This window comes from Protomyctophum bolini, assembly GCF_963924005.1.
Source record: "Protomyctophum bolini genome assembly, chromosome: 8".
Classification (NCBI taxonomy): Eukaryota; Metazoa; Chordata; class Actinopteri; order Myctophiformes; family Myctophidae; genus Protomyctophum; species Protomyctophum bolini.
The window spans coordinates 45,979,523-46,000,621 of NC_137869.1; the positions used below are offsets into that span (position 1 = coordinate 45,979,523).

General features: G+C 44.2%; 1 protein-coding gene across 1 annotated transcript in view; it reads left to right on the forward strand.

Annotated features, from left to right (window-relative positions):
- The window catches only part of LOC308320302 (cadherin-2-like), a gene marked incomplete at both ends in the record, with an annotated part of 172,678 nt that extends 163,918 nt beyond the window's left edge, over positions 1-8,760 (forward strand). Inside the window, one exon of the mRNA XM_080770615.1 lies at positions 8,551-8,760. Coding sequence (XP_080626741.1) covers positions 8,551-8,760 — 210 coding nt within the window. The remainder of the gene's footprint in view (positions 1-8,550) is intronic.
- Between the last annotated feature and the right edge of the window lie 12,339 nt (positions 8,761-21,099).

A 21,099-nucleotide genomic window follows, 5' to 3' on the forward strand; every position in this document is an offset into this window, starting at 1 on the left:
CCTTGAATTCACCCTTTCACTGTCCTCCGACTCACTGTCCTTTGATGATGTGTCCTAAGTGTTTTTCCTACATGTAATTTGGTTCACTGTGTAGCCCCTTAATCTAGTAAAAGGCAAATTTTATTTTATTGTATTTACTTCATTTATTATTTATATCCTTTAATACCTGTTTATTTTATTTTGTTGTTGTTTTTTAGTTTTAGTTTTTTTTTGTGTGTTGTTGTTTTGCTTTGTGATGGAACCGGGGAGGGTGGGGTATATGTGGGGTTGTTTGTCTACAAAAAAAAACACATTAGGCCTATACTCTACGTCTATACAATCTCGCAACGCGTCGATTGTAGATCTGCTATTTTCAGCATGCAACCAAAGTGTAAAATATGTCATTACAACGACATCAAGGCCTGTCAAAACACATTTTAGTCGACTGAATCAACTGTAGATTTAGTCGACTAAAACTAGACTAAACACTAGCACATTCCCCCTTAATTTTCCCCATAGACTTTTCAGAAAGTATTTATTTACAGACGTTTACGCCCGCGGACAAAGCCAACTCTTGTCGTGACAACAAACACACATTTTTTTCGAGTTAGAAAGTAGAAAGAAACGGCAGGTTATACAACACTTTTTTTTTTGTTGCTGTTTTTCTTCTTTGTAAATATTTGTTTGGTCCAACATATTGTGTGTGTTGTCATGATTCGTCAACGACAAGAGCTGGCTTCGTACGACGCTTAAAAGGTCTTTAAATAAATACTTTTTGAAATGCCTATATGGGGGAAAAATGCATTGGGATTAATTTCCTGGGCCTGGCGTCGTCATGAAAGGGGGCGGGACTGCGACGCTCTATAGTATTAGTGTCAATATTATAATGTCTGAGATTTGGGACATAATTAATTATTGTACTATTGTGATATTATGGCATAAACGTGTTCTATAAAATATTAATATCGGATTGGGAAAGAAATCGGTATCGGTAGACAATCAAAATCAATTGATTGGAATGTGGATCAGGAGCACAAAAACAAATCGTGATCTGGACAATCCCCTATAGTTAGATTCATAACAAACCTTGTTTACAGACTGTAGATTCTCCGTAGTCATATCTGGAGGCCTAGCTGGGCAGAGAGAGAGAGAGAGAGAGAGAGAGAGAGAGAGAGAGAGAGAGAGAGAGAGAGAGAGGGAGGGACGGAGGGAGAGAGAGAGAGAGAGAGAGAGAGAGAGAGAGAGAGAGGGAGGGAGGGAGGGAGGGAGGGAGAGAGAGAGAGAGAGAGAGAGAGAGAGAGAGAGAGAGAGAGAGAGAGAGAGATGGACAGGGACGAAGCCACCTCGAGTCGTGACAAAACATGACAACAACAAACACAATCTTTTGGACCAAACAAAATAACTACAAAGAAGAAAAACAACCAAAGAAAAGTGTTGTGTAACCTGCCGTTTCTTTCCTACTTTCTAATTGGCCCAAAACATTGCGTGTGTTGTCATGACTTTGTCACGACAACAGTCGGCTTTGTCCGCGGCGCAGACGTCTTTAAACGCTCTATAGAGTCCAATGACCAGTCAATGATTCTTCAGCGAGAGAGAGAGAGAGAGAGAGAGAGAGACATTAGGCTTGGTCAGGATTAGACAGACGGTCTAATTGGAGGTAAATCCGTTGAGAGTTCGGCTAATCCTGCAGACACGCTTCAGAACGCACTCAACCACATTCTGACCTGAGATCAGATTCTAAAAAAAAATGTCTTCTTCATCCTGACAGTTTTCTGGAAAAAGCTATGTTTCTAATCATGTCAGTCGTCCTTCGATTTTTCAAAAATAGCAGATCTACAAAGCTCACAGCTTGAGCTTGTAGATCTGCTATTTTTCAATAGCTATATAGCACAACATAATGAGAACGCCAAAAGGGCCGAAAGTGTAGATCTGTTTCGACCATAGTATATCGTGCGGTTACAACAAGCAGATCAGACTCATTGTCAGCCTCATCCGCATCCGTCAAATGCATATTGGATTGTAAAATATTTATATTTTTGAATAATATAAATGATATATTATTCAACATCCGCGGGGGGATTTTTTAAGAGCAATGTTGCATTTTAATTTGGGAGCAAAGTCGACAGCCCCCGATCCGGTTTATAGGGACTCATCCTTCTCGGCAGCGAGGCGAGGCGCCTGTCATCGGCGGGAGCCAATCGACGGCGTCATGTTTACCACGCTGTGTGCGTGCGTGCGTGCGTGTGTGTGTGCGTGCGTGTGCCAGCGCCCACATTAAGACGTCCGCGGGGGGGGCGGGGCCCGGGGGGAATAATGAGGAGGGGAGTCGGGAGTCGTCAGCGACTATACAGTCGCTCTGGCAGACAGCTTAATCCTACAGACATGACAAGCCTGTGGCTCTTTAGCCCCTCCACTCCACTCCACACGCACGCACGCACATGCACGCATTTGTAATACTATACTTGTGAGCACGTCGACCATTTTTTGCAGCATGTGTGAGTCAGAGTGTTAGAGTATAGGAGAGTGGCGGCGACATGATCGGGGTGGGGGTGCCTATAGTTTCCAAACATTGCTCCTATGTGGCTGGAAGTATCCCGCTGAGATAGAATGAGCACTTCGCGCATTCCATTGTTACAAATGAAGGGAGTCAACGCTATAGTGTCGCCACTCTCTTAACTATATTACTCTGGTGTGAGTATTATAGCCTGGAACTCACCTATGCTTTTTATGGCATATAGGCAGCTCCCGTGCAGGATCCGCCGGGAGAATATATGCGCAGCTGCGCGACATGAGACTAATTACTTAGAGCGACAGAGAGTGGAATATCTGTACATAATAAACCAGATCAATATAATGATAAAAACAGAACACATAGCCGATCTTTGTATAGATCGGCTATTTCTCAGTGCGCATGACGCCATCATCAGCTTGACAACTAACTCTGACGTTATTTTTCAATTCCTGCGCCCGATGGAGGGGAAAGGAACTGGCCCGGGAATGACGCGGTTCCTTTCCTACGCGCTACGTCCGGCCCGGAGAAACTACACCCTGTCAGGTTAAAAGTAGCCTCGGAAACCCAGACGTTTTTTTTATGTCCAGGGCGCTACTGTATAACGGCATACAGTAGCGCAAACGTCGATCACTCTCTGCTGATTTCTGATCGTCTGCACCTTTGTTAAATTGACGTAATTGACGTAATTCACGCACGCACGCACGTGCGCGCACGCACGCACGCACACACACACACACGCACGCACGCACGCACGCACACACACACACACACACACACACACACACACACACACACTTTCTCTCTCTGTCGCTCTAATTAATTAGTCTCATGTCGCGCAGCTGCGTCTAGATTCTCCCGGCGGAGATGGTCATTGAACAGTGTTTAAAATCTTTCATACCGAACGGTAGGCTGTATACTCAAACTGAAATTGTATTCTTGGTTTGCGATGTTATATTTAGTTGTTTTTCTTACAGTCTTGTAAAATGTATTTAATATGTAATTGTTAATGTATTTTATGTGTGGACCCCAGGAAGAGTAGCTGCTATACTAAGGTAGTATAGCTAATGGGGATCCAAATAAACAAATAAAAAAGTCCTGCTGGGAGCTGCCTATGCCATAGACCGCAGGCTAGGTTAAAAGTGGCTCATGCACTCAAAAACTCCTCATGCACCAAAGGAAGCATGAGGTCAGTCCGTTGCTCTCCTCGGGTTGGCAGAGGGAGTGTAGTGCCCATTAGATAATTGACACTGGGTGAAAAATGGTTTACACAAAAAAAATCAATCTCAATACTATAACCCCAACCTCAGTGTTTTCCTAATGATAAGCATACCTCGAAAATAAATATATTACAAACCATAAAACAACACATTTGCTTGTCTATTTCTCAAATTCTGTGTGGACATTAAGGTCCTCACAATAATAGCAATACAAGCACACACCCCCGCCTCCACTCTCAGCCTAATTCCCCGATACTCACGAGGGCGGTTTACTATAGAATTACTATAGCGTCTCCTCCATGATGACGAAGCTCTGTGGTCAAATATATCAAAAATATACATGGGCAAGTATGTACAATCCATTGTACAGACTTGCCCATACCCGAGGCGGGGTTGGCGAAAAGGGCCTTTCTGTGTGTAGTTTGCATGTTCTCCCCATGTCCCCTATAGGGTAGGTATACCCTCCCAAAAAACATGCAGTAATCCTTGTCTCTAAACTGCCTCCCCCTGGCCAGCCGGGGCGCCTGATGGAGGGGAAAGGAACTGGTTGGAATAATGTGTTCCTTCCACGCGCTACACGTCCAACCAGCGAAACTCCCCCCTGTCAGGTGTAAAGGAGCAACTTGGACACTCAGGCATGAAGGAAGCATGAGTTCAAGTCCGTTGCTCTCCCCTTGTCGGAGGGTGTGTAGAGCCCAGGATCACATTAGATAATTGACACAGGAGTGAAAGATGGGTTACAAAATCGTGGGATAAAAATTATTAAAATAATAATAATTCCCCCCCCCCCCGCCACTCGCTGCGTCGGTTTCAATGTCGCTCAGTGCAGATGATACAGCTGGTGATAGAACAACAACTCTGCTTCACCTGTTGTTGCAGATGACAGGCAATAAAAAAGCCCACTTACCCCTCCTGACCGGGAGTTTGTTTATGAACCAAACCTGACAGGATGCTCTGACCAACAACAACACCCACCGATTAGAGCTGCCCAATCCATTGAGATTCCCTTCTGAGAAGTCCCTTCTGAAAAAAATGCAGCTTTTCTCTCTGGCTATTAATGTTATCTGATTTTAATGGTTACGTATTCGTGTTGTCTGTCTTCTGTGTGTTGTACATAATATGTTCCTTGTTGTTTTTAACGCAATGTATTGCTTGATGTATAGGCTAATTTCGTGTGAAGCACTTTGGTTCAATTTCGGTTGCGTGGAAAAGTGCCATATGAATAAAGTTTGAGTTGATTTGATTTGACACCCCTATTCAGAAAATAGTGTAGAGCTGTGAATGTGACTTCCACTTGAGTACTTTGTCCACCGTTGGAGATATTTGATGTCATAAAAAAAAAGATTCAGGTTGGGATATTCGTACGTCCCTAAACGTTTTGATTAATTGAAAATGGTGGGCCCTACAAGGAAGCATGAGTTAAGTCCGTTGCTCTCCCCAGGTTGGCGGAGGGTGTGTAGAGCCCAGGATCACAGTAGATGATTGGCACAGGGGTGAAAAATGGGTTACAAAATCGTGGGATAAAAAATATATTAAAAAATATTTGGAAAACAAGTTTAATGCTTTATGGCGCCGTCCACTCACAGTTAACAGTTTTTGTATTGAGTTGTACACTTGAAATGCATACTGTAATTCTGCAAAGAAAATCAGTTAGGAAATCAGTCAATCAATCACAGCTAAACCGAACGGTTGGGAACCCCTGGTCTAATGCACAGCAAAAAGTCCAAAACACAGGCATCAATACTGTCCATAAGGGTTTTAGATCCAAAGAAGTATAATACACGAGCCTGCGCGTGATCGTGCGTGCACGTGGTCGGCTCTTTTTGGTGGCTAATCTGCCGTATCTCAGGAGATGGAGTGTACATCTGTCCGGGCTGACCCTAATCCTCTCTCTTCCCACTATAATCCCTTTTCTTCTTCTGTGTCACCCTACGCGTCCCGCTACGCGGCTACGCCCCCTGCTCTGTGTCACCCTGCTGCTGTATCTATCCAACACGCGCCGCAGTCCTCACCCTGAATGTATACATTTTTGGCATTTAGCAGACAATCTTAACCCATTCTGACCTGAGATCAGATTCATACGAGGTTTTCCACTGGACACACACTGGTCTGATGAACCCATTCTGACCTGAGATCAGATTCTAAAAATGTCAGTCGTTCTTCGATTTTTCAAAAAATAGCAGACAAGCTCGTAGCGCGCCACTCGGTGGCGCGCTATGAGCTTGTAGATCTGCTATTTTTCGAAAGCTAAAGCACGACATGATGCTAACAGCAAAATGGGTTCCCGTTCAGAATGGGTTAAGCAAGAAGAGAAACATGGCAATAGTTATCATGAATCATACGTAAGCTAGTAAGAACGTAACGGTGGAATATCTATAATGAAACTATATGCCTAATATTATATAGGCCTATAGTGCTATGTCTACATGCTATGTTGTCGAAGTATCTAAATGTGACCAAATTTAACTGAGGGACTGCCATTGGATCATATGTCATATGAAAGCAGGGAATCATAGCTTCAAATTGACATATTGGTTGTTCAGTTTGACCCACCAGTTTTGGAGATATGGCTTATAGAGTAATGTCTTGCAGAAAACAGCGAGTTGAGGAAACAGGCTTGAAAGGTTCACTTCTGTGGACTCTAACATTACACCTAGCTACATGAAAGCTTCATGGACAAAGATTATCAACTTTAAAAAAAAAGAAAAACGGTCAAAATGACCTCTCAGACATGCTAGTGTTAAGCATTTCTTTTTGAGTGGTGCAACCACTCCAAGGTGTCCGTGTTCACCTATGTGTTTGTTCACCTATGTGTCCGCCTATGTGACATTAATGAGTACCAGTATGACTATTAGTACCAGTAGGGGCGCTGTTGTGCCAGAAACAGAGAGATAGATAGTGCTGCACTGTTGCCTGCTAATGAGAGAGAGAGAGAGAGAGAGAGAGAGAGAGAGAGAGAGAGAGAGAGGAGGGGGGGGAGGGGAGTCGCACCACTCAGTTCACACGGGTGTGATTTTTATTTACATGTCGATTTCAGCTCTGCCACTAATTTCAGACTCTAGTGATGAGTTTGCCTGTGCTATTAACTCATTTTGGGGGGAAAAATAATTAAAAAAAAGTTTTTCTCTGGTGAAAAGCTGGAATTTGCTCTAGCATGTGATTAGTCTGCCTGTGCTATTAACTCATTTTTTGGGGGAAAAAATAAAAAAAAAGTTTTCTCCGGTGAAAAGCTGGAATTTGCACGATGGCAGGCTCTCAGTCAAATGTGGTCACAGATGTCCCTTCAGACGCGGAGGGAGTGAGTAACGCAGGCGCTGTCGCCTGGGATCAGCTCCAGGTCTGCTCTCACGGATCCAGGTCTAAAGACTCTGCTAATGTGCCATAGTGTCATTATAGTAAACAATTGTCATACTGTACATATTCTGAAGAAAAAGCTGGAGATTTGACATTCTGCATTAACAGTTTGACTGTTTTAAACGCGTAACCCGCATTTTAATCAACCCCCCTTCACTGCCGAGATTGTTGTATTATACCTTTAGAGCATACGCTGAATTATTTGGGCTTTTAATCCGCGGAAATCCGGCAAAAAAAGGTTTCTCGGTTTGTTATGGTTCGATCGTACCATCCACCATCTTGGTGCACCCGGAAGACGCACACAAGACCCGTCTCCATGAGGCGTTGTACCCCATTAATTTGCATTGGCCTCAATTTCCCAGAAGCCCTATAGCAGCCCACGGCATGTGACGATTTCGGGTTTCGTCATCAAAACGAAAGCATCTATAGTCTCTATCTCCGAGGCGAAGACGGAGTTTCTTTTTATTTATTACAATACGGCGGATTAAACACATAAAACAATGTGTGTCGTATATCGCAGCGTATATCGCAGCGACAGTAACCTGGATTAAACCATTCCTGGCAGTAATGACCATTATAATGGCGTGTAAAACAGAAACATCTAAAATGTGCCCGCTGAAAAGACTGTGGCAAAGACTTGGGGGCTCCATTTTCGTCACCGATCTACATTGACACCTTGTGAGCTTGTATAGACTGGCCATTTTAGCTATTCAAAAATGTTTAGCAAAATAGTTAAAAAAAACAAAAAGGCAAATACGTTTAGGGACGAGGGGTTTTAGCGGTGACGAAAACGTGTGTGTGTGTGTGTGTGTGTGTGTGTGTGTGTCCGTGTGTGTGTGTGTGTGTGTGTGTCCGTGTGCGGACATGTTGTTGACGACTGAACTTGAACCTTGCACGAACAAACAAATCAGCGAGTGCTCTCTCTCTCTCTCTCTCTTTTTTTGCATTTGTTTTTAGATTTGTTCTTGCCTTTTCTGCCTTTATTGATAGTGTCAAGTGAAGACGGACAGGAAAGAGGGAGAGAGAGAGAGAGAGAGAGAGAGAGAAGGGGAGAGACACGCAGGATAAAGGTCGTCATGAACGGGACTCGAACACTCGACACGCTGTCGAGGCCAAAAGAGGCCATTACAACATTGTTATAATTTAGCTATTGAAAAATAGCAGATCTACAAGCTCGTAGCGCGCCACCGAGTGGCGCGCTACGAGCTTGTAGGTCTTCTATTTTTTGAAAAATCGTGAAAATGTGGCTCGAATCCTTGAATGTGTGTATTCTTTCGTTTTTAACTCAAATCTCAAAACAACATATTTTCAGATGAGGAGGGTTCAATTTACATATCATGTTTGCGGGGTCCTTGGCGTGAAATATTGAGCACCACTGATACAGAAACATTTAGGTTTTTTCAGAAAACTGTATTTATTTTTTTATTTTTTTCGACCTCAGGCCTAAATGGGATAAACCCTTCTTCTTCTTCTCTCTCTCTCTCTCAGGGCCTGAAGGCGGCCGACAACGACCCCACAGCGCCCCCTTACGACTCGCTGCTGGTGTTCGACTACGAGGGCAGCGGCTCGGCCGCCGGCTCCCTCAGCTCGCTCCACACCGCCTCCAGTGGCGGCGACCAGGACTACGACTACCTGGGCGAGTGGGGGCCGCGCTTCCGCAAGCTGGCCGACCTCTACGGGGGAGGAGGGGACGATTGATGACATATGGCCGACACGACCGCCCTTCTGCTTTTTTTTTTCCCCCAGGGGATTTTTTTTTCGTTTTGTTTTACGACAACCCCCCCCCCCCCCCCTTATCATACTACAGTTTTCGATGGATAAGGTGACCATGATAAGGGCGACCACCGCTTCGGTGGTCACCCTCGTAAGCCGACCATCCAGTTTTTTGGTGGTCACCTGTATCACCTGCACTACTCAGGTTTAGGTGATGAGGTGGCCACCCCACCACCACCCACCACTTTGAAGAACAACCACCGAGACTTCTTTGAGACTTTTCATCGCGGCATATACACACTGAGAACCTGAGGCGTTCATCCTCATCGTGGATCGATTCATTCAAGGTTCTCAGTCGCCGTGCAGACCCATTTCAGGTCATTTGGACCGTGTTTCGGGTGGTCACCTCATAATGTGAACACCGTTTCGGTGGTCACAGCCTCATCATCTAAAACTGGGAGTATACGGATAGGCCTTTAACTCTCACGGTTGGGGGCGGGGGGGGGGGGGGGGGGTCTGAAGAGGAGAGATGTGGGGGGGATTTTTCGGTTTGGGGGAGGGGGGGGGGAGGAATGTGAAGAAGTGGCACTTTTTACAATAAATTAAAATAGACAAAAAAACAAAAACTCACAGGCTCTGAAAAAGAAGTTATCGCTGAAAAGACTGCATCTGAGGAACTGTATAACGACCAAGAGGACCACATGGGGGGAGGGCTCTGTTGTTGTTAGCGCTAGCTAGCTAGCTTGCCAACCCCGCCTTCCCTCCTCATGGCTAGCACACAACGCACGCGGGGGGAAAAGGGGAAAGGACGGTCACCCGCGTTGTGGTTTCTTCGATTTGTTTTTGTTTGTTTTTTGTTTTTTTTTCGAGGCTGTAAGTGTGAGCAGCTGATAGGCTTACAGCCGCCGATATATAAACGCTAAACGGACACTTAAAAAAAAAAAAAAAAAACATTTACACTTGAATCTCACAGTACAGAAGCACCGACCGGTGGTCTAAATGTGCCTTTTTGTACATTCCTTTCAATTGTGGTATAGTTATTTTTTATTATTTTTTCGTTTTTAAAATTTTTAGTTTTCATTTATTTTTTCTCTTCCGTTTTCCTTCACGGCTTTAACGCTCCTGCAGACGTTTGTGTGTAGCAGTGAACTTTGACCCTACGTACACACTGAGGAGAGCTTTCACCACGACAGAGGGTTCCGTCCTCATAATGTGTGTGTGTGTGTGTGTGTGTGTGTGTGTGTGTGTGTGTGTGTGTGTGTGTGTGTGTGTAGCGTGCGTGCGTGCGTGCATACTTGTATTGCTTATGCTTGTGAGGGCCCATACCCATAGCAGATTACGTAGAATCACAGAACTCACACGTGAAATGGTTGTTTTGTGATTAAAGAAACATGTTGTTTTTAGATTTAAGCTTGATTTGTAGTTAGTTGCTGCTACTGCAACACACTAGGGCATTCACTTAGTAATTTTTACTAGTTGACTAGTTGCCTAGTTTACTAGTCGACTAATTGTTTAACTACCTATTAGGTAAAAAAACTTTTTTTTGTACATTTAAAAAACTGTGTACATTGGTGACTATAATTACAATCTACCTGATCTTTAGGCCTACAAAATCAGGGAAAAAAATTAAATAGAAAAAAATATATATTTTTTTTCTTATCAACTAGTCAACTAGTTGCTTAATGCCCTACAACACACCCACAATGCCTTTGTTGTGATCTTGTAGATCGGCTATGTTTGGGCGTGCGACACCGCAGCACAATTCAACTCAGGTTTCAGAATGGTAAGAAATTGTGAAATAATAAAATAATAACACAATAAAATATACAGTAAGTCCTATTATAATAATCCCTGCATGTTCCACAATGCGGAGACCCTCACAAGTATAGTGACACAAATAATTATGCGTGCGTACGTGTGTGTGTGTGTGTGTGTGTGTGTGTGCCTGTGTGTGTGAGTGCGTGCGTGTGCGTTTGCATATGTGAGTTTGTGAGCGTTTGCTGTTTTCATGGATAAAAACACTGGATGAACACTCCAGTGGGCCAAGCCCACCACTGTAAGGAAGAAGACAGACAGCTCTGATTGATTGATTGATTTATTGATTGATTGATTGACAGAGAACACACTATATGATCCCATGAGTGTCACTGGATTTCTAACGTTCACAAAGTCGCACATCCAGGGTGAGATCTGGACTCATCGAACCCCTGACCAATCACCACACTGTATTCATATTCTGTAGTCGTACTGTTACTGTCCGCAGGGCTGTCACCAATTAATCGTCAGACAAAATGATTGCGATTATCGATTTAATTGTGTATTTATTTTTGGAACGTTAAGACGTGTATTTCTGTTTGCCCTTCAGGCTTCGTAATTACAAACTGCACGGGGCAGGTGTGACGAATAACTTGAATATCTCTGCTGTCGGGAGGAAACCTCATAACTCCAAAATGTTCATTTTTCAGGAAATTTAAAAAATATTTTTTTTTCAGGAAATTAAGAAAACCATATATATTTTTTAAACAAAACAATATAGCCTCATCAAAGTTGGTGTTGTAACTTTATATATTGTCAATTACTGAGAGGGAGAGAGGTGGTGTAGTTAGTTGCTTTAGCAGACAGGTTGAAGCACATTTGACTTTCCATTGGTTCAATGTTTTCGAAACAACACACAGGCGTAAAGGGTGTTCAATAGCACTGATTTATGCCCCCCCCCCCCAAAAAAAAATCTAAAACCTCAAAAATGTAGTTACGAGGTTTCCTCCCCGACAGCAACAAATAAATAAAATAAAAATCACTGATTTCACAATTATTTTCTTTCAGAAAGAAATACAATATAACAGGAAATAGTCGATCTACACTTCACGAGGTGAAGTTTTGTACGCCTGTAGATCTTATCTTTTGAATTTCTTTCAAAGTGTTTTTCCACATAATGTACAAGTGGACATTTTTCAACCCGGAAACGGTTGACGATTATGCAAAAAAAAAAGGCGATTATCGCAAATAATTGCAATCGATTTAGAGGATTGTGTATTAATTGTGACAGCCCCTATACCTGCCCGCCGTCAAAGCTGCGAATCCAAACAGACTTGAAGACACGTCTTGTTTTGCTCAGCGCAGCGTTTGTTTGGAACCGCAGCACTAGCAATATGTTCCCGCTGTTGTTTTGTTCGTTGTTGCTTTTTTTTTTTAAGACGATGGTAAGGTACATCTAAGATAAACACATGTTTATCTGAGGTATAGCCACGCATATAATGTGTCATGCATGGATTTAGATATTTTATTTTGTTTGTTGTTTTTTTACAGTTTTTTACAGTATACATGCAGCTGCCATGAGCCAATATAGTCCGAAAGATGTTCTTTTTGCAGAACTACATCCGACCATCCAAGGCGCTTTACACACACACACACACACACACACACACACACACACACACACACACACACACACACATCCACACAGTCTTGCTCAAGGACACTTCGACACTGACTCTGGGGGAGCCCACAGGGATCGAACTGCGAACTACTGCCGCACTAAGTCTGAAGGGTCCTATTTGGCATTCCTGAGCATTCATTTAAAGCGCAATACATGCTCCTTTCCGACGTCCGGGACCTTTCCTTCGGAAGCGTCGAGGTGACATATGTAACTACAAATTGACCTCATTCCGAAACTTCGGAATGACCCCTGATCGAAGTGACTCTCCGATCGAGCTGTTCTTCGGATTAGCAGCTTCAACTCCGTCCAGATCTGACGTTGCGCTCCCGCACCACAAAGATTTTAAAAAATATATTTGCGCGAGTGGCGTGATTATGTGACAAAATTCGCCGCGGTCGGACGCGAGTTGGTGTGGCGCGCCGTGAACGAGGTGAGCGGGGTGCGGCGACGTGAATGAAGCGAGGCCCCCCCCCCCAACGCTGACCCCCCGCCGTGGCGGCCAAAGTGAAGCCACGCAAGCGACTAGACAGACCTTTCGGTGAGAAACGCACCTTGACTGCTCTACCCCACAAAGCCAAAGTGCAGTAACTTATGTTTTTGGACACACCGACTTATTTGCGTATCCCTAGTTCAAAGTTCAAATTAGACTTGACGTGATTCTGGGGGCGATAAACAATTAGTGTAATATAAACTTTATTTTGGCGATATCTCATTTGGGGTGGGGGGGACGGGGGACATTTACTAATGTTGCTATGGAGAGGGAAGTCTGGAGCTCTCTGGTGGAGCTGTTGCCCCCCGCCACCCGACTACGAATAAGCGGCTGAAGATGGATTTGGCTGACCGGTCGGTCAGCTTTAACACTTTAAAAGTGTTTCGTAAAACACTTTTAAAACCCAATATCAGCCACACACAAAAAAAATAGATGAACAAATAAAAGACAAGGAAAAAATCCGTGGTTACTTTACTTCATTGGTTTACTAGCCCTTACCCGTTGTGAGATATTTGCCCGTACTATTTGGCCGCGGGGGGTACAGCGCCCGGGTGCGTTTTCGCATTTTTTATTCACTAATAAATTCATTATTAATCATTAATGTGTCAAATCGAAAAAAGGGCTTCGTCAAGACCTCCATATTATTATGGTCAATGCCTGTGTGAAAAGTGGGAGTGATTGGTGCAGGCGGTGAGGAGCTACGGCAGTGTTTCTGACACACACACACACACACACACACACACACAGACAGACACACACACACACACACAGACATTGACTGAATTATAGTATGATGATTTGGAACGGGACAGAGAATATTATGAATGAACATTACATTAAAAATGTAGCGTAATATACACCGGATTTAGCGGAGATTTCCATCCGTATAGTCCTCTGGACATTGAACACTAAACAAAACTGACACAACGACAACTGCACTTTGACTTTGTAATCGTGCCGAAAGTAATAATATGATGGTAAAATGAAGAGCTCATGACTTGACCTCCGACAACGTATGACTGAAAAACATGTCGTGTAAACCGCATCAGACAAGTTTGGCCATTTAACAAGGAATAGATTTTTTAATTTTTTTTTTTTATATGTTTAATGCTTGATGATGACGCTACTGGAAGGGATGGAATTCGACCGTTTACCATCCGTCCATTCACGGGTCGGGAATTGAACTATTAAACCGCTCGCGGTATACCCGGGATGGACTTTTTTTTTTTTTCTTCTTCTCTTCGACAGAAACGGACGCGTTCCTTCTCCTGAAGCGCCTCCTAGTGGCACACTACGGAAGCCATTGACGACAGAGCTGTGTATTTTATTGTTTTTTTGTGGCCCGGTCCTCGAGCCGATGAGACCGACGCGTGTACAGTAACGTTAAGACTTCTAGAGATAGATCGCTTCTGTTGTTTGTTTTTTGTTTGTTTTTCTTTTTTTTTTGTTTTTTTGTTTTTTTACATCTTTGCTTTCACCATGTAAACTTATGCAGCAGATCGATCGCTTGTAAAGGGAGTGTAGTTACGGTGTGTAGCGGCGACGCTACGCTACGCTATGAGACGGACACGATGCAACAACGACAGGTCCACGATGACTGGTTCCTCTCGTCTACTGACTTGCCTTAGTGTCCTCTGGGTAATCTCTGATTGGTCGAGCCCGATTTGGGATTTCTGTCGCACGCCGGCGTCGCACCGACAGCCATAGACGTATATATATATATATATATAAAGGCTAGATGGCCCCTTTGCATTGTGGGATGTGTAGTTCTATAATGTATACTCTTCCAGCCCATAGACATGTATGAAGGCTAGATGGCCCAGTGCATTGTGGGATGTGTAGTTCTATAATGTATACTCTACCAGCCCATAGACATGTATGAAGGCTAGATGGCCCAGTGCATTGTGGGATGTGTAGTTCTATAATGTATATTCTACCAGCCCATAGACATGTATGAAGGCTAGATGGCCCAGTGCATTGTGGGATGTGTAGTTCTATAATGTATACTCTACCAGCCCATAGACATTGTATGAAGGCTAGATGGCCCAGTGCATTGTGGGATGTGTAGTTCTATAATGTATACTCTACCAGCCCATAGACATTGTATGAAGGCTAGATGGCCCAGTGCATTGTGGGATGTGTAGTTCTATAATGTATACTCTACCAGCCCATAGACATTGTATGAAGGCTAGATGGCCCAGTGCATTGTGGGATGTGTAGTTCTATAATGTATACTCTACCAGCCCATAGACATTGTATGAAGGCTAGATGGCCCAGTGCATTGTGGGATGTGTAGTTCTATAATGTATACTCTACCAGCCCATAGACATGTACGAAGGCTAGAAGGCCCAGTGCATTGTGGGATGTGTAGTTCTATAATGTATACTCTACCAGCCCATAGACATGTATGAAGGCTAGATGGCCCAGTGCATTGTGGGATGTGTAGTTCTATGTATACTCTACCAGGCCTAGATGGCATTGTTCACCGGCGGCCATCTTGCTGCAGTCCTATGGCAGCTCAAACAAAACAAAAAAAACACTCATAACTCGCTCGATCTTAACGGACTTACAAACGGGTCGGTTGATTACAAACGTCATCAGCGTGGGCCATATGAATCGGGACGCTTATCTGCTTAAAGTTATTTTTTTACATGAACGTCATATTATATACAAGCATATGAGTGTGCTGTACGTGCGTCTCTGGCGTTTATATGACAAACCAGACCCCGTTGAAAATGGAGCGAGTTGTGGCTAATTGAAAAGTATACACAACGCCCCCACAGACACAATGTTTTACGAGCGGGGCCGAGCGACCCCCCCGAAGCAAGATGGCCGCCACGTATAGCGACGTCGCTCCCCCGTTGTTGGCCAGCAGCAGCGCAGGAGAGCCGTCCAGCCTTTACTTATATAGAAGAGCGTCGCAGTCCCGCCCCCCCCCCCTGCGAGGGGCACCAGGGAAATAATTCCCCGTGTGTGTCGTTCGTTATTCCACCACAGTCGTTTCAAAGTGTATTCATATAAAGACACGCAAAAGCCTCGGACAAAAAGCCAACTCGGCAGGTGACAATAAAGACATGTTTTTTTTGGTTGTTTTTCTTCATTCTAAGTATTTGTTCGCCCCCCCCCCCCCCCCCTAATTTTTCATGAGTTGGCTTGAAAGGTTTTTTATAAATAAATGCTTTTTGAAACGCCTTATTTCCTGCAGGTGTGCCCCCGTCGTTCTGAAAGGGGGCGGGAGGTAGCTAGGCTGCTTTTCGACCTGCGACGCCCGTCCGAGTGCGACAGAGATAATAAGTTGAGCGTTACCTTCTGTAAATCTTCAATATGTACAGATTGTATTTTTTCTCTCGTTGTTCTCTCTCTCTCTCTCTCTCTCTCTCTCTCTCTCTCTCTTTTGTTTGACTGTGGTCTCCGAAAAATGACATGCTAATATCTTGATCTTCTGTATGTATAATTTGGATTACAAATTAAACATTTTTTGCATGTTGCCCGGTTTTATTTATCGATTGTTCAGTTACGGGTCGAAAGGTATAGGTGACACAATGTTTTGCAAAGATGTTTAGTTGATTTAACACGTTCCCTGTCAAGGACGAGTTAACTCATCATGTCAGGGTTTTCGTCGATTACGTTACCCGTTGCTCTTCTTGGCTACTGATGGTAGGCAGGTTTCTGAACTGTCCACAGCCCTCCTCTGAGAGAGTGAGACAGGATACTGAACTGTCCACAGCCCTCCTCTGAGAGAGTGAGACAGGTTTCTGAACTGTCCACAGCCCTCCTCTGAGAGAGTGAGACAGGTTTCTGAACTGTCCACAGCCCTCCTCTGAGACACAGTGAAACAGGTTTCTGAACTGTCCACAGCCCTCCTCTGAGACACAGTGAAACAGGTTACTGAACTGTCCACAGCCCTCCCATGAGACACAGAGTGAGACAAGTTTCTGAACTGTCCACAGCCCTCTGAGACAGTGAGTAGACAGGTTTCTGAACTGTCCACAGCCCTCCCATGAGACAAAGAGTGAGTAGACAGGATTCTAAACTGTCCACAGCCCTCCCATGAGACAAAGAGTGAGTAGACATGTTTCTGTACTGTCCACAGCCCTCCTCTGAGACACAGAGTGAGTAGACAGGTTTCTGAACTGTCCACAGCCCTCCTCTGAGACACAGAGTGAGACAGGTTTCTGAACTGTCCACAGTCCTCCCATGAGACACAGAGTGAGACAGGTTTCTGAACTGTCCACAGCCCTCCCATGAGACACAGAGTGAGACAGGTTTCTGAACTGTCCACAGGCCTCCTCTGAGACACAGCGAGTAGACATGTTTCTGACCTGTCCACAGCCCTCCCATGAGACACAGAGTGAGACAAGTTTCTGAACTGTCCACAGCCCTCCTCTGAGACACAGAGTGAGACAAGTTTCTGAACAGTCCACATCCCTCCTCTGAGACACAGAGCGAGTAGACATGTTTCTGAACTGTCCACAGCCCTCCTCTGAGACACAGATTGAGTAGACATGTTTCTGAACTGTCCACAGCCCTCCTCTGAGACACAGAGTGAGACAGGTTTCTGAACTGTCCACAGCCCTCCCATGAGCCACAGAGTGAGACAGGTTTCTGAACTGTCCACAGGCCTCCTCTGAGACACAGAGTGAGTAGACAGGTTTCTGAACTGTCCACAGCCCTCCTCTGAGACACAGAGTGAGACAGGTTTCTGAACTGTCCACAGGCCTCCTCTGAGACACAGCGAGTAGACAGGTTTCTGAACTGTCCACAGCCCTCCTCTGAGACACAGTGTGAGACAGGTTTTTGAACTGTCCACAGCCCTCCTCTGAGACACAGAGTGAGTAGACATGTTTCTGAACTGTCCACAGCCCTCCCATGAGACACAGAGTGAGACAAGTTTCTGAACTGTCCACAGCCCTCCTCTGAGACACAGAGTGAGACAAGTTTCTGAACTGTCCACATCCCTCCTGAGACACAGAGCGAGTAGACATGTTTCTGAACTGTCCACAGCCCTCCTCTGAGACACAGAGTGAGTAGACAGGTTTCTGAACTGTCCACAGCCCTCCTCTGAGACACAGATTGAGTAGACAGGTTTCTGAACTGTCCACAGCCCTCCTCTGAGACACAGAGTGAGACAGGTTTCTGAACTGTCCACAGCCCTCCCATGAGACACAGAGTGAGACAGGTTTCTGAACTGTCCACAGGCCTCCTCTGAGACACAGCGAGTAGACAGGTTTCTGAACTGTCCACAGCCCTCCTCTGAGACACAGAGTGAGACAGGTTTCTGAACTGTCCACAGCCCTCCCATGAGACACAGAGTGAGACAGGTTTCTGAACTGTCCACAGCCCTCCCATGAGACACAGAGTGAGACAGGTTTCTGAACTGTCCACAGCCCTCCTCTGAGACACAGAGTGAGTAGACAGGTTTCTGAACTGTCCACAGGCCTCCTCTGAGACATGGAGACCCTTTTTCCACCGGCTGGGAACCGGTTCAGTTCAGAACCAGTTTTTAGTGAGCCAGACGTCCAACATTGGAACGTTAATTATGAATTGAGTGGGCAAAACCACACCTGTATTATTATTTTATTTTTTTAGGATCAATATAAGTAAATGAATATGATAAGCCTTCCACAGGAGTAGCCTTTTCATATTTATCACACATTTTGTAATTTCCAATTAATTTTAATTAACAGAGACACAGAGTGAGTAGACACAAATGTTATCCTCTCGTTAGTGTGTTAATTAAACGATCATTAGCATCAAATGGCTTAAGTGGCCCTTTACATAAATTAGTTTTAATCAGACTCTTTGCGCGGTTTCAAGCTTTGTTTCTGTGGAAGAGTTCAGCCGGGGCCGGGTTTCACTTTGATTCTAATTAATATTTACGCGACGAGGTCGGGGACTCAAGACCACGTTCACTTCTGACTCCTCATTGGAATATTGAGCGCTTTAACCCATTTGGGCCTGAGCTCCATTCTACAAAATGTCTCCTGAATCCTGACAGTTTTCTGAAAAAAAACCCATGTCTCTATGTCATTCGTTCTCAAACGTCTTCATGTCAAGGACCCACAAGAATATCTGTATTTGGCCGCCAACCAACTGAAGATATGTTGTTCCAGGTACCCCCCCCCCCCCCCCCCCCCCCCCCAGAAGCAAAGATTTTAGTTAAAAACCTTCGCTCTGAAGGAATAATATATTCAAAGATTTGCGCCGCATTTTCACGGTTTTTCAAAAGACAGCAGTGCCGCGCTATGAGCTTGTAGATCTGCTGTTTTTTTTCAATAGCTATAAAGTATGACATAATTGCTTATAACACACCAAAAGGGGTTCCCCGCCCAGAGTGCTTTAAATAGCAGCCGGCTCACATCTATAATTACCGTGTTAATCAGTGCGGACACGTCGATGCCTTTCGAAATGCCAAAGTTGCATTTTCCCCCCAGACTCCCTATTAATGGGGATAATATAGCGTCTGAAATCGCATCCTATTTAACCCATTCTGACCTGAGATCAGATTCATACGAGGTGTCCGCCGTCTGGACACACACTGCGGTCTGATTAACCCCATTCTGACCTGAGATCAGATTTAAAAAAGAAATGTCAAGTCGTTCTTCGATCTTTCAAAGATAGCAGACCTACAAGCTCGTAGAACCAAAAGGGGTTCCCGCCCAAAATGGGTTAATTCTAACCCATTTAGACCTGAGAACTGATTCTACAATTGTCTTCTAAATCATGACATTTTTCATAAAATATTAATATTAATATTAATAATAATAATACTACTACTACTAATAATAATAATAATAATAATAATAATAATAATAATGTGTTTCTATATCAGTGGTTCTGAAAGTATGTCAAGGACCCCAGAAATGATTATGTAAGTAGCTGCAGATCCCCATCTGAAAATGTGTCCCGTCCCCGTCCCCAGAGTTAAAAACATTCGCTCTGAAAGAATAGTATCAAGGATTTGCACACATTTTGAAGATTTCTCAAAATAAATAGCTAAAGAATGACAATAGTTAAAGTTAAAGTGGTTTAAATGTAAAGTGACACGGATGCGTTCCAATCCCAAATGGGTTAATCAGACCAGTGTGTGTCCAGTGGAAAACCTCGTATGAATCTGATCTCAGGTCAGAATGGGTTAAAGTAGGGGGGGGGGGGGGTGTCTATACACTTATAACATGAAATATGGAAATACATTTTACTGCGTGCTTTGGACGTTAACAAAAGTCACACTGCACACACAACAATACATTGCATTTCATTTATTTTTCCCAGTAAAGCCTTTAGTTGGCAGTGTGGCCAAAATGTAAGGTCATCTGTCGCACTGAACAAAAGACAGTAGTTAGTCTCTTACCCCCCCCACACACACACACACACACACACACACACACACACATTGCATGCACTGTATTGAAAAAAGGTCTCTACACAAAAATAAACTTTAAAGGGAGTCTACCGACGCGCCTCAAGCCTGGAACGACTGCTCCCGGTGCATCATCACAGGAACGAGGACATATACTGTACGCAGAAGGAGACATTATGAAGGTGAGACTCTTATATGTGACTGTTAAGTCGTTTTTGCATACTTAGCACGTAATGCAAGTCTTAAAATGTCCGTGCTGCATGCTGCCGTGTCCTCTACTCCTTCTGAAAAAGAAACTTTATATTTGAATGTCTTTGAGAATATATATATAGGGTGACCAGACCCATGAAAACTGTTCATTTGTGTGTTCGGGGTCTAGAGAGAAGGACACGTATAGGCAATTGTGAAGTTCAGCAAAATTAACAAAATAGGTTTCTCCATAATTATCTAAGAGTGTATATGTTTGAGAACCTTCTCATTGTAACAGATACCCGTTGTAGAATCATAGATTAAATGAGTTTTCTAAACGGCTGTTTTTGTGTTTCCTTAGACACTTCTGGAGGGTGCGAGACACACATTAAAACATTACGTGCGTGCATACGTGCACGTGGACGCGACCTCGCCCCCCAAAGGGTGAGGTCGCGTGCACGCATCCGCCTCGTCGACGGCAGACCGCTGGGCGAGTGCTGGCGCTTTGGCATGGGTTGGGGCTCAGATCGACATGGGAGTTAATTCTGTACTGGCCATATAAGGACGCGTGTCTTGAGTGTACACATAGGGTTTGATGAGGTCAGATCAACATTATGGAATGTCAGAACAGGTCAGCTCCATATATGGAGATCTAAGGGTGGTATAGCGGTGACATTTTCTTTTGAGTGTACAGGTTTTGATAAGGGCCCCATGCAGGTAGCCTGCCGGGCGCAACTGCACTAATAACATTGAGGCAGGCACGTCTAGAGTAGAGACATTTTAATGGATTAACCCATTCTGACCTGAGATCAGATTCATACGAGGTTTTCCACTGGACACACACTGGTC